General features: G+C 43.9%; 2 protein-coding genes across 3 annotated transcripts in view; both read left to right on the top strand.

Moving 5' to 3' along the window:
• Window positions 1–117: 117 nt before the first annotated feature.
• Window positions 118–4,423, top strand: LOC106814861 (Sjoegren syndrome/scleroderma autoantigen 1 homolog). Its single transcript, XM_014819236.1, has 4 exons — window positions 118–150; window positions 2,485–2,636; window positions 3,199–3,283; window positions 3,934–4,423. The coding sequence occupies exons 1-4, from the start codon at window positions 141–143 to the stop codon at window positions 4,323–4,325; spliced, it is 639 nt and encodes a 212-aa protein (XP_014674722.1). The 5' UTR covers window positions 118–140; the 3' UTR covers window positions 4,326–4,423.
• A 9,954-nt stretch (window positions 4,424–14,377) lies between these two features.
• The window catches only part of LOC106814962, a 4,066-nt gene continuing 1,029 nt past the window's right edge, over window positions 14,378–17,414 (top strand). Inside the window, exons 1-3 of one of the 2 annotated variants that reach the window (XM_014819368.1) lie at window positions 14,378–16,057; window positions 16,581–16,738; window positions 17,004–17,093. In XM_014819368.1, coding sequence (XP_014674854.1) covers window positions 16,581–16,738; window positions 17,004–17,093 — 248 coding nt within the window. In that variant the 5' untranslated portion in view covers window positions 14,378–16,057. Of the gene's footprint in view, window positions 16,739–17,003; window positions 17,094–17,414 lie in introns of both variants that reach the window. The other variant, XM_014819361.1, reaches the window with a different exon arrangement.

The raw sequence follows: 17,414 nt of genomic DNA, 5'->3' as shown, positions 1-17,414 counted from the left end.
GAGAGAGAGAGAGAGAGAGAGAGAGAGGAAAGGGATAGCGCGAAGAAGAGGCTTGCAAACAATAGTTGGCGTCATGTTATAGAGTCGTTAGATGGCGAGCCGAAATATTCCCATGATGCGCATCATCGCATCAATCATGGATGAATGATGGTAAGCATGTAAGCGCGAATGTGTCGAAGTAAACTATTGAGTATCTCTTTACTGAGTTTGGGGGGGGTAACTCTTGTTGAGTAACGGTAGGGGTATTTTATGTTAATAAATTCAATAATCGCTAGTGTTAATTGGAGTTGTTTGGTGCTGATGTTTACTAAGATCAGATTTACCTAAGTTAGCTGAGAGTAGGCTCCAAGAAAGCGTATCGGTAGGTTAGGATACCGTAGGATACCCGTACTATAGGATAGTATAGACAATCCGGTCGCACAGCCTGGTCGGGCCTACGCTGAGAGGGTCTAGTGACTATGTCCCCATGCTGTATGGCCGGAACGTACGTAACCCTGGTACGGTCCGTATACCGAACCGTACCACTGGTAGCTATTCTAATATGGCCGGACTGACCTCGCCTACTCGCAGCTCACGAGTCAGGGTCCCTACCCTACTCCTAAACCTTAGGAAACCGAGCGCTAACCCGTACATTAACCTCATCCTAACAGGCTAACATATAAATAGTGACCAGGGTAAGTTTTCGGTATATCCGGACGTACGCCATGGGTTAGTTCCGGCAGTACCCTGGGGGACATAGACCCTATGAGCCTAAGTTACTTCATTCGCAAGTTGTGACATCAGACATGCGTCTAAAGAGATCGAGGAATTGCTCCGACCTGTGATTGGAGGTTAAAAATTCTATTTTTATCCTCCAATCACAGGTCGGAGCAATTCCTCTGTTTGTGGACTATGCACCGGCAGCAGCACCATGCATGATGGCTGTGCGCCACGCACGTGTGGATGTGTGTGTGTGTGTGCGTGCGTATGTGTGCATGCGTGCGTGCGTGTGTGGGCGAGTATGAACGTTCGTGTAATACGTATCAATGTAAACACTCAAGATAATCGAGACTAGAGCTTGAAATTGAACTGATATAATTATGTCATGATATGAAAGATACAATTCTTAGACTGATACTGTCCTTGTCACTGATATTATCACAGTGTATCAGTATCATATGTACTTGTGCCATTTCAATAATAAAATGATGGTAAATAAACACAATTTGTATTTAATATCAATGGGTTACTTTATATTCTCTATCACGTAGCAATTCCACGTAAATCCGTTCAAATGCTCATCTACAACACACAATGTTATCATATGTATACGACTGGTGTTGTGCAGAAGCTTACGAAAGATACAGTTGGTAGGAAGGCGCAAACGCCAAATTTGCACATCACTTCCTTCGTGTCACACGGTGACAGCATTAAATACACACCCATTTCGGTATCTGTGCAGAGTCGAGCGATCACTTGTTCAAATGATCACACTTGAACTTGAATAAAAAATAATTAACCTTGAGAAATCACGTAAAATCTGGCAAAAACTGTCTTTTAACAGTTATGTAAATGGGACCAATCTTAGTTTATACATGAGCAATGGCAGTGCATTGCATTCTTGTTGAATTACGACCTTATTTCATGCTCCAAGACGAGCCCTGCTACTCTGCTCCAAGCCAAGCCAGGATGATTTGGATCAGAGTGACATCATATACATGATTATGTTCATTGGTAAAATAATTGAATAGTGCTGACATGGATTCTTTGCATTATAAGATTGCATTTGAACGGCATTCACCTGGAACTATTATGTAGTGGAGTGTAAATAAACGTTAAGGCTTGCGTTAATTTGTGTACATTTTATCATTGATTGGCCGAAGTGCCTATGATCACTATCATTGATAATGAGAATTGATGCTGTTTTAAAACAATGTGTGATGTCTTTTGTGAGATTTGATGCATGAGAACTGATATGATATGACGAGTAATTCAAGTGCAAACAAAGCAATTTAGGCTATAAAATCCCTGATCAAATTAAGATAATTAACCATAATAATCATTAGGTCACCAATACAGTAGCTAGCTGTGCCATACATGGTAGGACACTTTGCTCTGCCACGTTGATGTACATACCTCTACGAAGGGAGTTGCTATAAGATCCAGTGCTTTGGAGATGAACTGGCACTTGAGCAGCATTTCACCACCACCACTATGTACATTGCAACAGCATATATCTAAAATGTTATCCAACTTAATAATCGAGACATTTGATAAAATTGAACATATTGGTGATATAATTAAGAGGGATGCTAATAAGTGGTCATTAGTGATTATCAATTGTTGTTATAAATTTAATTGTTATGAAATAGTAATGCAATAACTTCTAGCCACTAATAATTGCAGCGCTCGTATCTGATATATATATATATATATATATATGTTTATATCTATATATATATATAAACAAACTTGAATGAATGTATGTGCATTGCTCTGTGTTAGGTGAAGACAACTGGCAGCCGCCCACCGAAGCTGAGATGAAAGTGATTCGTGCGCGACAGGATCGCAGTTCCAAGATCAGCAAGCTGATGTCAGAGTACCTACTGAAGGGTTACAAGATGCTAGGAACATCTTGCCAAGTCTGCAATGACCATGTAAAAAAACTGCTTGCATTAATTAAACAGTATTTGCTGCATGCTCAATTGAAACCCAATAACTTCAGAAATTGGGGGCGGGGGTTAAAAGGAAAGAGATGCAAATTAAGGAAAAGGTCAGGAATTATTATAAATGCCTATGGGTTGCCTTCATTGTTAAAAACCATTTTTGTCTATAGTTTGTGGATGGAGTAGGTTGTGAGCATGAACTTCTCTATACAAGGTGTGTCCATGTTATAAGTTACTAAAAACGTTTATTGTATTATCTAAGAAAGTAACAGGAAACAAAGACAAAGTGTGAACACCTTGATAATTCTGACTGTAATTTGTAAAGTGATACACTGTGATGAATTATTTGACTTTAAATTTATATGACCTGCTATTTGGATCCATGTGGGAAGGTTGTATCAGCTTTGGCATTGAAAAATGCATAGTATTCACCTGGTGCCAGGCTACATATATTGTTACTTGTTGGATAAGATCAAGGAGTAAGGGCAATTAATAAAATAACAATAGAGCATGTAGGTGTAAATATTAAAATGGGTTTCTGATGTATTTTCAGACTATATTACTAAGAGACAAGAAAGACAATGACTATTGCATCACATGCAGTGAGCTTGATGAGGAAAATATCAAAGATAATCCAGGTGTGTTAGCCAAGCATGGGCATCAACATTAAAGCTCTATGCCCTGTCATGTGTGGAGGTGTGTCTTAGCTGTATCAGTGTACATGTTTTTTCATTAGGATTATTTTTAAAGAAAGATCAGGTGAGAAAGCATTGCATGTTTTATGTGTATGTGATGAAACTGTTTGCACTGCTGATGCTGTATGAATGCCTGCACATTCATTTAGCTGGATTCCAGCCACTGGGGTATATTTGATTTGACAACATTTATTTACAGCGATTGAGTTGGTCACTTTAGTAAAGCCCACTCATTATTTTTAAAAAAAACTTGGCAAAGGCAAGTTTAGTGATAATAATTTGCACAATTCTTATGGTCTAATGTTCATAACATTAACCTTCATAGTATGGCGGAGCATTGCTGTATGGAATTGTTGAACCTAATTCCTTACGTCTCAATTGTAGCACGTGCCAATTTTTTGGTTTGACCGCAGTATTTTCCAAGTAATGTTTTTTCACGTAGTTATACTGTAGCATTTGGTGGGGCTGCAGGTCGCTAGCCATATTAAAAATCCAACTTCGAAGTATATTCATATTATTTTGTGGAATGATGGATGTAGGAGCAGTGGAGAGTTGTCAATTTCGAATAAAGACTTGCTATATTGATGTTGTAGCATTCAACTACACGGCAGCTAGGACCCAAGTAAGAGAAGCAGAGGGGCAACCGCAAGCTGTTGCAAGTGTAATCAAGGAGCAGGAAGTGCATCTCGTCCCAGACCTGGGGGCGACTGCTCTTCTCCCCACCTCCTCAACTCTCAACTCGCCACCAATGCAAAGAGTCTTTCTACCAAGTGATGCAGACACGGCATTACCGAAGCAAGTGACAGTATGTGAAACGGAAGGGCTGGCCTCGCCATGGGGGGCCCTGCAGGACAAGCTGCAGTGGGCAACGATAGAACTCGCTCGTAGTCATAGTGTTGAGTACAGCACCCAGTTGTGTGGACTGGTCAAAGCATGCGCAGATGCCATGTTAGCCCTGCAGCAACTCAGAGCTGGTATGAGGTGATCCGCAGCCATATTGTGCTAGCAAAGCGATTGAGGTTACTCTCCACCTTTTACACGGGTATTGCTCTAGTGAAGATTAAACGTTTATTGGCGAATGAATCGAATCAATCACTTGTTTTATTTATAGAGGAGATATATCTCTATGCTCAAGCCAAAAAATTTCATGAAATTTCCAGCACCTAATGTTACCACACAAATTTTGAATTTTTATGTAAAAATGGTATTTTGGATATTTCTCAACTACCAGAAAGAGTGAGGATACAAAAATTTTGCCACATGTTAAGCACAATATGGACCAAAATAGTGCGTCTGGATTTTTCTTTAATTTTCATATTTACCGAGAAAACTGGAAAAAACTGTTTAAAAATCAAGTTGTGTGTTAGAATTGAAAATTTTAGTGAATAAAGAGGCATAACTAATAAAATACGGCACTTAATAACAATCCCTGACGCACTTCTTTACAGCAATATGTTACCATTAAAACGAGTGTAAAATTTAATTAATCCGAGTTGTAATTACAGAGAAATATCCATTTATACATCGGCTACTATGTCAGAAATCGAAACGGAGAAGTCATCGTTTTTCTATTTTTCACAATGAGTGACCGCCTGTGTGTAAAATGGGTGAACGTATGTGAAATATCTACTGTTAATACTTACTGCGACATATCCATGACTAACTGACGCCACTAAATTGGTAAAATGTTCCATGCACCTTGAGAAATTCTGAGAAATTACGAGGTGACCAACGCAATTCCATGCAAATGGCGTGAACCCGCCCATTGCCTGACGTCACTGTCAACAAACGCGCGCTTTATGTAAGGTGCGTTGCGAGGTGTGAGAACTATTTTAGGCTCTTGTGGGATACTTATTGGATCAGGGTAGTAGTACAGCTGTAGCAGGGTTGATGTTGATCAGGAGTAGATAATAGGGTCCTGATGTTGACGGATACTGGCTCAGTGAATATCGTGAAAATGCTGGTTGTATCATGTGTCTGACGTCATAATGGCGTCAGCCGCGACTCACTACACATGTATGCGGGCAAGCAAAACGCTCTGACAGTTCACATGTACCGTTATATGGAGAAATGAGCACGTACACAGGTGGCACATAGTGTTAGCCATCGAATAAAGTTGAAAATGAAAAATCGGTAAAATTTTTCCTAAAACCTTGAGAGTATCCTTAAATGCATTCTGTATTAATTATTGCTTGTGACAACTGTTGCGTTATAGAAACGTATAAGATTGTTAGTAACTTATGTACCCATGCCTCCCTTGAGACTGGCTTCAATCAACCCAGCGCCCACCCGGGTCCTGACCGGAGTGTTGGGGTTAAGCTTTGAAAGTCCCTCTGGCCTTAATGAAACTGAATTTAGAGCTCCTAAGCTTCCATTTTGACATGCATGGTCAGCAACACATGAGTGGCCTCGAGCGGGGTGGTGACGGACGGCATCATCGATTGAGTGCGTCTAAGAAAGGCAGCTTTTTTATGGTTATTAGTATCTTTAGATTAGAGAAGATACTCAAGATATAAACTATTGATAACAACTAGATACGAAAGATAACTCCTTTAGAAAAAAAGTAACCAATCATGGAGGATAGTAGTCATCTCTACCTTGACTACCAATTTACAACATTCAACGGAGGTGTGAATCGTTTTGAGCTATCTTTCTACATCTGGACCTTAGAGGATATTAAGACATTATCTTGTCTTATTGGAGCATCACTCCTACATGATTTAATATGCTTCAAAGGCGAATGGAGTTTTATTTTAAATGAAAATCTGTCATGTCCGCTGAGTTCCTGGTACAAGGGGGCCCAAGGAAAACATGCTTCCTCTGACGTTGAAGATCTGCGAAGAAGGTTATCATGTACCGGCTTATTGGCTTCATGGCAATAGATCTCCAGTGGTACGATTCACTCGCGATAGGGTAGTCCTACCAAGCCAGTCCTTATCACCAACAAGACAAACCCGATCATCGGCGAAGAGAAAGATGTAGAATCTACCCAACATCATCCTTCCAAGCACGAGAGAGAGAGACAAAGCTACTAGGATCTGAAAGACATCTCCTCCAATCACGACTAATGGAATTAAGAAAAAGTAACTATTATAAGATATAGCGTTCTCTCGAGATAATTAAGCCCCAGAGAACGCTTAGATAGAGGACTCTAAAGCCTTCACCGATCGATATAGAGCTCGACGAACGAGCATAGGGATAAAGAGCGATTTCACGCACATAGAACTTGCTCAAATGCGATGTTTCGATGCGACCGACACCTTGCTTCACCAATCCTCGATGGAGAGGTTGAGTTCATTCAACGTTTCTCAGATAGTCCTAGAAGCTTACGGAAGGAACACCGAGAACTCATTTCTACCAACTTGGAACTTGTTCGAAGTTACGACATCAGGCACTTCCAGCGGGATCTAGTTGGGTTCATGAGCACAAATGAGGCCTTCTCGCACAAAGGCCGGCCAAGCGTAGTACAGCCCATTATTGCCGCTTGTCGGTGTCTTGCGATTGGGTGTGTTGACTGGATGCGGCTGAGTGGAGCCACCCATGTGCCGTCTTTAAGACCTGACGACCTCATTAGCCCTGAGATGCAGCGCTGGTTCAGTTGGAAGATCTTCTTTGCGAAAGCTTATAAAAGATGTGGAAATAGTACCGAGAGTCGCTCTAGCTTCACCTCCCACAGCTCTCACAGTAGAGTTCTACGGCGAGCTTGTCGTTGTCATACTGGCCCGAAGAGAGGGGATGAGAAAGATCTTTGGCACCTACCAGTTATGGCTGAGTGCTCAATTCTGTGTATTATCGTTCTACTCTTCACTACAATAGGCGATCATCAGCGACAAATGCCAAAAATACCCAGGCATATCTCTACATCAAGAAGTAGCTGAATTCCTCGCTGCAGGATTGGACGATCTGGAGATGTACGGGAACAACATTCACAACGTGATCAAATTAGTGCCCACCTTGGCCATTGCTGCTATACTTCGTGACGTCGAGAGGGTAGTCAAGAACGAGTTTGTTAACGCAATGGAAGAGGAGACTCGCAACTTTGCCAACTCTAGGTTGTGTCAATACATGCTCAGTCCAGTGAGGACAACCTGGCAAGGCCAGATGCGACTTGAGATAGGGGGCCTATGGAAATCCTTCGGTTTCCCGGTCATTGACACCGAGAAATCAGCAAAAGCTCTCATGGAAGACATTAAGAAACCAGTAATAGTGGACACTTTAGCAGCTTTGGGGGGGGGCTACATGGCGACTTACATGTTTTGTAAGGAGTTTTTCCATAGAAACAAGGGGTGACCACCTGCCATTTAAGCGGTTAATTGGTTAACCAATTTAACTGGCCCCATCCGCGACGATATTAGAGACAGCATCACCTCTCGCCGATGGAACGAGCCAGGTAGACGGGGTTGGGATGCGCTCGACTTCCAGCATATTGTTGTAACCAAATGCTTGTCATTTGATTACTTCATAGAGGCATCGGACCTGCTAGCCGATAAGGCGATCAGCACAGGGAGGAAGAATTCTATACAGAATTATGATGCGAGTGCGTACCGAGCGTACTATGGAAAACCGCCACCTAGAAGATCAGGGGAGGCTGGTCGGAGGGTAATCCCTCGTTTCCTGTTCACTGATACGATCTCCGTGAAGGATGCGATAGAAGCTGTAGAGAGGCGGGATGTTCCTGATAGCGACAAGATCCTGACAGCCGTATTTAAGGAGAGGGAGCCCAAGATTGAGAAGGCACTAGGTTTCTGCAAATTGACGTATAACATGCGACTAGTCCAGGTAGCAACGGAGAAAAACATCGGGGAAGGACTATTCCCGTACGTGCGTAGTCAGAGTATGACAATGGACGAGGTCCTCCTGATCAACACCATCTTCCGACTGACCTTTCCATTCTCCAAGGGGCCATCGAAGTTCATCTTCTTTAGTTTGGACTTTGTGCTATGGTGCCTGAGGATGAGCCATCAAGCGCTTGATCCGCTTTTCGGATGTCTCGATCGCATGCTTGGGCTGCAGCGCTCGTTTGCGTACTCCCAAATCTTCCCTCATGAGTGCCTGCTGGTCATTCAAGATTGCTACTGGCCGCCTCTGTACGTTGCCGACGAGCCAGTTGAGACCACACTAAGCACAAAAGGAGTTGGGCACTGGATGGAGGGGCTGCGACAGAAGGGTTGGACATGGGCGACAATTATTATGATCACAAAAGTCGCTATGATTCCAGATGTCGCGGCAGCTCTCCTGGGTCAGGGCGACAACCACCGTCGCTCGCGTGCCGTCTGAAGAGACGATGCTCCAGAAGAGGATTACTGTGCAGAACTTTGTGGACAGTTTTGTCTTCACGTTGGTAGAGGAGTCAGTAAAACTTGGTTGGGAGGTCAAGTGGTCGGAGACGTGGTTTTCTTCCGTACTATTTGAGTATTCTAAGCGATATTACCTCAGCGGGGCGGAGGTTAGTGCGGCATTAAAGAAGGCATCAAGAATGGGGTTAGCGTCAAACAACGGGATTAGGACGCTGTCAAATCGATTGTCGTCATATTTTTCATCGGGCATGTCAATTGCGAGAAATGATCATAACCCAGTTGCGTGCTACGTGTTAGCTGTCATAGAGGCTACGAGTGCCTTGTTAGAGTGGCATGAAATGTCGGCCGTGACTTTAGCTACTCTGTGCCTTATCCCTCGACAACTGGGAGGCTAGCCTGTGGCTGGGTTTTCCTCCTTTTGTTATCGAGGTTAGATGGACCCGCTGACTAGTGCCCTGAGCACGATCATGACCTGCTCATCTATGGACAGCGAGGTCTTTGCTGAGATCTCGCAACTGATTGATCTCAGGCCCTCGGAGAATAGAGACATCTCGCTATTGATCAAAGATCCCTATAGCCTCAACGTAAGCCTCCCGATTCAGGCAGAAAAAAGGTCAGACTGGCTGTTAGAGACTCACTACTTGAGACCGGAAAGGTGGTTAACCCAACGCTGGCTTCTCTCTTCACAGCCCGATCGTCCGAGAGCGAGAGATTACTGATTAAAGACCTTGCTACGATTACCCCGTTCAACCCGCTTATTGCGAATTACTTAATGAGGCTGGCAAATGTGTCCTTGATTGACAGGAGCGTTGGAAAGTTTGCTAATTTGCGATCAGTGAGGACGAGCCTTGCAGGAACCACCATCATCCCAGAGTCGGAGTTTTAGGATTCAGTTGACCTCTTCGACAAAACGGGAATAGATTTCTATCTGCTGAGAAGAGAAGGTCAAAGGATCCGAACTTTAGAGGAGGTGCTTGAAGGACCAGTAGACATACCGATAGTTGAAATAGCTGATCGGCTGAGAGAACAAACGTGGGGAGCGACTATGGTGGGCGTGACACGCATGCCCGAACCATCAAGCTAGGCTATCCCGGTGGAGTGAAAACCTAGGCGATGGAGAGAGTTCTATCTTGATCGTAGTCGATACGGAGAGCTTCAAGCCATTGAGCAGGGGAGAGGAGAGTCCATACGCTGGATCACGCACTAAAGTTAAAACTGAAATCGAATTGGGAAATTTTGGATACAGACAGCATGGTAACCAACCTCAAGAAGATCCTCACCATTGGCCCTTGGATGCGTTCCACAGAAGATGAAAAATTCGGGAAACTTTTGGATATCCTACTCGCCGAGAAGATGTCGATCAGCAAGAATGATCTAGAAGCAGCTGCTGACCACATAACAGGAGGGAGTTTAGCTCATAGACTGAACCAAGTGAGTGGAGCTGGCGGTTTGATGATAAATTTCCTTCATAAAAATCAACTTCTCCTCTCACTGCAAGATTGTGACAAATACAGCCATCAAGTACTCGAGGTCTACAAGAGATGTATTCTTATGCTTCCAGACCGTAATCCTTTATGGCATTAACCTCCTTGCCCTGAGAGAATTATGTGGAGAGGACGTAAGCGGGGAATGGGCATTGACTGTGTTGGACGACGGCAACACAAGGATCGTACTAGAGGATGCTTATACTCTAGGAAGAAGCCCCCTATATCCTGGGGTACCATTAGGCCACTTAGTTGATTTTCTAGAAACAACGCGCTATTCGAGCAGAAGGTGCTCATGTGGATGTGAATTCGGGCCTAGCTGTCTACATCGCATGGAAATGGGCGGAACATCTGGTAGCTTGGAGGGGCAGCATGCTACGAGTGGTCAATGAAGAGTCATCTACATCAACCCTAAGGCCAAGCTTTGTCAGCTTGACTGACACTACCTTGATGGCCTTCGATGTGTTCATCCACAGCCTAGCACTACAACTGTTGGTTCGTGGTCGAACTGGGAGACACACTAAATAACATCTTAGATCTCCTAACCGTCGGGTGATCAGCTGGACCGCTTGTCATGCTCGCAACCGTACTCGGTTCAACCGTAGAATGCGGATTCGCATCAGAGGTTAGGACATACTTTGGAGGAATCCTACCACACAGTCCCCACACTGCGTCGAAATCCCTAGCCCAAATCCTAATTGACAGAATTAAACATGGGGCAGACCTAGTGCACTACAACTATGTAATGCAGAGAAATGAGTTAATAAGTAAATATGCAAATAACTAGTAATAGACAAATATAGATAGAATAAGAAATAGTTGGAGACAGAAGTCTTTGTTTAAACGCTGACCACCCACACGCGACGACCACTATACGTGTCAGCCAATGAGAGCGGTCGATATGCCCGCGTGACCAGAATGTAAGACAATAGAGGGGACGCGATATTTAAAGGAGCACGCCTTTGTGCGCGTCCTTCTGCCTCTGCCTCTCGGTATTCTGACAGAACAAGACGTATATATCTTTGCGTGTGTGAGCATCCTATCGACCGTTAGAATCGTAAGTTGTGTTTTGTGCCGCGTACACCTATGTACACGTAATCTGCCTTGTTCATGGGCGTATATGTTAGTTTAGGTTATTGTTATTAAAGATGTGATTGTACTCTAAATACGTAGATCACTTTTGAGTAATTTATATACGCATATGATAGACGTTTAGTACCAAGCATATACGCGACCACTATACAGTCACGATAGTACGACAATGATATAATACTCATTACAACTACGTCATCAGTGGAACTTTTGTGCCGCAAGCCAACGATCAGGCAAGGATCATCAATCGGATCTACGGATCAGTCTTTACTCGAGGGGTGTAATGAGCCCACTGTATTGGACTCAGAGGAATTCTACGTCAGTGGGGCGCGCGTCGAGGGTATGCCTGTTCAGACGTGCCTCCGCATGATCGCATGCACATCAGACTATGAGCGACCGCTATACCGCGCGATTCGACAGGAGACCGAGACTCACACCACCCCATGAAGAGAGGCAGAAGCATCGTGGGTTCTAGGAGCTTGTAACCCTCTAACATTCGACCTATTGGTGCTCCTTCACCAGATCGCGAAAGATGGCATAAAGATGGTGGTTAGTTTAGCAGATGATGGAGGTGATTGTTATGCGTCGTCATAGAAAGCGAGAATAGATATACAGAAGGGTATTGTGTAGAGTTACATCCGGGGAGCGTAAGGAATGATGCCTGCAGATTGGCCTTGAACATAGGTCTTACACTACAGTGTAACATTGCTCACATACTACCAGACTTCCTTGAGGGTGATCTGATCATCGACAACTCGTCTCACTCTCACATGGAACTTCCTCAGGGAATGCATCTGATAAGGAGGAGCTGTGACTTCTTCCCGGGCCACATCATTCACTCACAAAGATCTGTGATTAGAAATGACATATGGTACTATGGTATCATTGATTACAAGAGCCAGACAACCACAAGGCCCTATCACGTTCGGCCTAAGAGCGATAGGCACCTGCTGGGGAGTGCTGACGCTATAATCTCTATCGGAGTCCCAGATGGGTCTCTACTCAACAAGTTGCCTGTCGAAACTCATCTCCTCAAGGTCCTTTTTTGGATTTGCATCCTTTGACTCGACTGAACTGGAGCACTCGCTGATGAAGTATCAATACGAGCGCGGACCGAAACTGAGAGATTCCTCCTGGGCACGAATGGGAGTGGGAAGTGATGATCCTGTATCGGCAATACAGAGAGATAATCGTGATAATAGGATCATGACTCCTAGAAGAGCTCTGTCTCGGAAGAGCTTGCCAGTTATCGTATGATGATCGAATTTTCTTCCAAAGAGATATATCTCTCCACCTACACGGACACGAGCAGGAACCATTCCGCTTGTGCTGGCAAGTGGATTGTGAAGAGTCTAATTTTGAATTTATGCTAGAGGCTGAAGACTGGCGTTTGTCCTCCCCCTTGATTGAACACTGGTGGTTCTTCGGGCGCAGAAGAGAGTATGGGTATGTTGAAGAGTCTCAAATGTGAGAGGCCATCGATGCTGTCTGGATAAGTATATTGAGCTAGTGCCGCCGTCTGTCGGGAAGATCACAGTATAGCAACAGGAGCGGTGCTCGTGCACGTTCAAGTGTGCGGAGTGCTCCCTTTTGGTCGTATTTTGGCCGTGGTTGGTGTAACGAGTATGCCTGACTGAATCATTGAATCAAATATTAAGAAAAAGGAGTGGGTAGCTTTGTTGGTGGCAGCAGTGTTAACAGCTGTTAGTTATCTTCTTATCTGGAGATAATTCAGCAGGGTTGACCCAGTAAACAGGCAAGACTGTGCAAGCCAGCTAAAACGGGATTCACACGTGCAACGAATTCACGTGCACACGTCTGTGTCGGGAGCACTATACTGTAAGTGTTATGGCGAATTTTCACCACCAGAGCCGTTCGATTTCTCTCAGCCTAACTCATGGACCAGGTGGATAAAGCGGTTTGAACGATTTAAGGTAGCCTCAGGGTTAGACAACAAATCCCCACAGCACCAGGTGAACACTTTGACATATTGTATGGGAGAGAAGGCAGACGAGATATTTTCTTCCTTTACATTTGCTGTATCAGAAGCAAGTGATGAGTCTCAAGACTTTGATTGTGTCAAGAAGAAGTTCGAGGAATACTTTATTGTCCGCCATAACACATCTTTGAAAGAGCTAAATTCAACGGGAGAGTGCAAGGTCTGGATGAACCAATTGATTCCTTCATTACTGCTCTACACACACTCGCCGAACATTGTGAGTACGGCACTCTAAAGGAAGAGCTAATTAGGGACAGAATCGTTGTTGGCATCCGAGACAAGCATCTCTCTGAGCGTATGCAAGTAAATAAGGACTTAACCCTGAAGCTTGCAACAGACCTGGCTCGTCAGTCAGCCCAGGTAAAGAACCAGGTAAGAAAGTTGACATCAACTACGGTAGTCGGTGCTGAAGCTTTAGCCGTACATGCCAAAGGTCGATATGACAAGAAGAAGTCTGCACGTTCGACGTCACAGTATGGTCAGAAGAGGTGTCCGTGGTGTGGAAACTGCTCATAATCGCTCTATGCCCTGCCAAAAATGTAAACGGCCGGCGACGCCAACTCAAAGGGCATTTTGAGAAGGTATGTCGGAAGGCCAAGACAGTAAATGAAGTAACTACACAGTCTTGTTCATACGCTTTGTCAGATGTCTTCCTAGGAGAAGTAAGTGTGGGCAACCAGTCAGGTCGCGACCCACAGTGGACATTTCCTATCACTGTGTGTGATAAGGAGGTGAAGTTTGATGTCTTCCTAGGAGAAGTAAGTGTGGGCAACCAGTCAGGTCGCGACCCACAGTGGACATTTCCTATCACTGTGTGTGATAAGGAGGTGAAGTTTCGTGTGGACACAGGGGCAGATGTATCTGTAATGTTGCGACAAGTGTTCGACCGTGAGTTTCCGGGGACCAGGCTGGAGTCATCCTCTAGAGTAATCCTTGGGGCTAATCATAAGCCTATCCATACCTATGGTTGTTTCCGTGCTGAGATAAAGTTCAAAGAAAAGTCGTGTGTAGAGGAAGTCTACATCTTCGAGAAAGCCTCAAATCTGTTGAGCGGCAAAGCTTCCCATGAACTTGGAATCATCTCCGTTGTTGGCTCAGTGGAAAAGAAGTTTCCAAGTTTGTTTACCGGACTGGGGAAGCTTGAGACTCCATACGAGATAAAGCTGCGAGAAGACGTACATCCGTACACTATCAGTGCGCCACGAAGGATTCCCCTCCCTCTTCTTCCCAGGGTGAAAGAAGAGCTCAGCCGACTGCAGGCAATAGGAGTTATTTCGTCGGTGGAAGAGCCGGCGGACTGGTGTGCTCCTATAGTTGTTGTGCCGAAGCCATCAGGAGACGTTCGCCTGTGTGTGGATCTGACTAAGCTCAACGTGGCAGTCCAGCGTGAAAGACATGTTACCGCCAGTCGATTATGTACTCGGGCAGCTGGCCAATGCGAAAGTATTCTCTAAGGTAGATGCTAATGCAGGGTTTCATCAGATTCCTTTATCAGAGAAGTCAAGGAAGCTGACGACGTTCATCACTCCATTTGGTCGATTCTGTTTCAAGCGTCTTTCCTTCGGGATCTCCAGCTCTCCGGAACACTTCTCGAAGCGAATAGCTCAGATTCTAGAACGTATTCCGGGGGCAGTTTCACAAATGGATGACGTCATAGTTTTTGGTCGTAACCAAGCAGAACATGGTGTTAAATTGACTAGAGCTCTTACTCGCCTAGAGAACGCCGGAGTCACTCTGAACCGAGACAAGTGTGTCTTTAGCCAGAGCTCCATCAAGTGTTTAGGTCAGATAGTGTCTACAGATGGCATCACAGCTGATCCTGAAAAGGTTGGTGCTGTCAGGAACATGCCTGTGCCAACCAATGTCAGCGAACTCAGGAGATTTTTGGGGCATGGTGAATCAGATGGGAAAGTTCACGCCTGGCCTAGCTTAATTGACCTAGCCAATCCCACCGCTGCCACCATGTTGCGTTATAGAAACGTATAAGATTGTGAGTAACTTATGAGCAGTTTATTCACACGTCAGTGTGGCTTGCTTACATGATGTAAAGAGAGCGACTGCCTCACGTGCAGCGATTATACACGGCAGTCTGGGCCGCAGGAGCCACCGTCACTAGCTATATGTTAATGTCGCGTTCAGGATACCACGAACTATATATCTTTTAATGAACAGAACACATTTATTTAACAAGCCACACGATAACACAACCAGTTCACACAGAACCAGATAATGAATAACAAGTCGGTTTCAGTTTGGATTCTAAGAACCTTCCCGGTTGGCTCTAACACTATATTACTCATATAGTACCGAATAGTATCGTGACAGTTAACACTTGAACACGCGTTAACCAATAGTGTAATCACTAACACAACCACAACTGCTATAGCTGTGCTAGCCAAATATTAAATATGTTCCTTATCCACAAAAACGCTGATTGTGGTATGAGATTTTGTTTGCTATTGTCATTGAAAAGTTTTCTAGTTGCACTGTGAGTGAAGGTTTTGTGGGACACGTGAGTCTTTGGCAATTTGTTTCCCAAGCAGCCCAAGCCTCTACGGTGCAGTCTATTTTACTCTCTGGTGGTTGTGTGGTGTGCTTTTATGTGAAAGAACAGGAAATCTCCATGTGTATACAAATAAATACCGTGACATAAATAAGACATCGGTGATTACTTTTTTGATCACTGCTACTGTTAAGATATCGCTCTGTACTTCTACATATTAGTACATTAAATATGAGGCGTTTTAATGAAATGCATTCTGTGAAGGAATAAACTACATTCCCGTGCACGTTTGTCTATCCTTCATACTGTTTTGTCAATACGGTATGGCACCTTATCTTGCAGGTAGGTATCATAAGTGCACGCATTGAAACATGTATAATTTGTTGTTATCTGTTGCATCTTGCAGTGCAAACGTAGCTGGCAAACAGTGGCATAAGTGATGTATCAGTGGTTTTGCTTGTCTAATAATAAGTAGTTTGCAGATATAGTTAGGGAGCATCATCCATAGGTATAAGGGTGTCCAACATAATTGCACGTTGTGAGAAAGAGAGAGCAAAGAGAGAGTAGCCTGTCTATGTTTTTTCTTGGTCACTGATTTTCCTATTTACCATGATATGCTGCAATTGATTAAATCAGGACTGTGTGTATTTAGAAGTAGGCGGGTTTTATATAAAGCTGCTACATCCGTTGTACGTGCATTCTGCTCGTGGAACACACTAAACGTGGCTATGTAGTTTGTTCTCGTTTGATAATTCTAACGCGTGTATGATGAATATTATGTGAAACTGTGTTATTATAGTAAGTTATCATCATGCGCACACTCGTTCTGTCCTGTGCCATTGTGTTCACGATACTCCTGCATCAGATGGAAGGAGCAAGTGTGCTGCAGGCACTTACACAGCAGCTGAGCAAGCAGGATAAGGGGCTGAGAGCTCAGCTAGCTAGCAGACAAGAGGACCTGCATCACTTGATGCAATTGTTGCAATATAAGGCGCAGGATTCAAACAAGGAATTGTTTGAAAGGTATGATTACCTTATTCGGAGCATTTAAAGGTTAAATGTTTTTTAGTTAATTTTCTCTCTAGTATCATATAAGCCACAATTTCACAGTCAAAATCACTATATCGATGTTTCACCGCCCATCCCCTACACACACACTGTGTATATGTTTGGGCTCCTAGCTTTGCAGTCCTATTTGCAGTCCTATTTGCATCGCTTGTTATTCAGTGATGTGTATGGTCAAAGTTAGGACGCTGTACGTACGATACATTGAGACGTACCATTACAGGCAGCTGAAGGAGCTATTGATACAGCAGCTGCTACTCAGAAGAATTGTAGATGAAGCTACTCATCAGATCTCGGAAATCTCGATAAGGATGTATGTATTGCCACTTTCTGATAGTATGCGAATAGGATCACAATTATTAGAGCTGTGCATGTGTGCGTGGGTGCTTGCGTTCGTACGTGTGCATGTTTGTTGAATATTTGTACAAACATTAGTTTTTTTGATAAACTCGATTTGTTGAAAAACATCAACTTTTGAACTCATTTCCAACTTCTGGCATTCTGGCATATCACTTGTTGTCTTTCTTAAAAACGATTTATCTCTCCCCCATCTCTTGACCTCAGTCGCAGGATCACTCTCTCTCTCTCTCTCTCTCTCTCTCTCTCTCTCTCTCTCTCTCTCTCTCTCTCTCTC

This window comes from Priapulus caudatus, unplaced genomic scaffold (genome assembly GCF_000485595.1).
Source record: "Priapulus caudatus unplaced genomic scaffold, Priapulus_caudatus-5.0.1 Scaffold27, whole genome shotgun sequence".
NCBI lineage: Eukaryota > Metazoa > Priapulida > Priapulimorpha > Priapulimorphida > Priapulidae > Priapulus > Priapulus caudatus.
The sequence above is the reverse complement of the archived record's forward strand: the minus strand, read 5'-3'. Positions and strand labels throughout refer to the sequence as shown.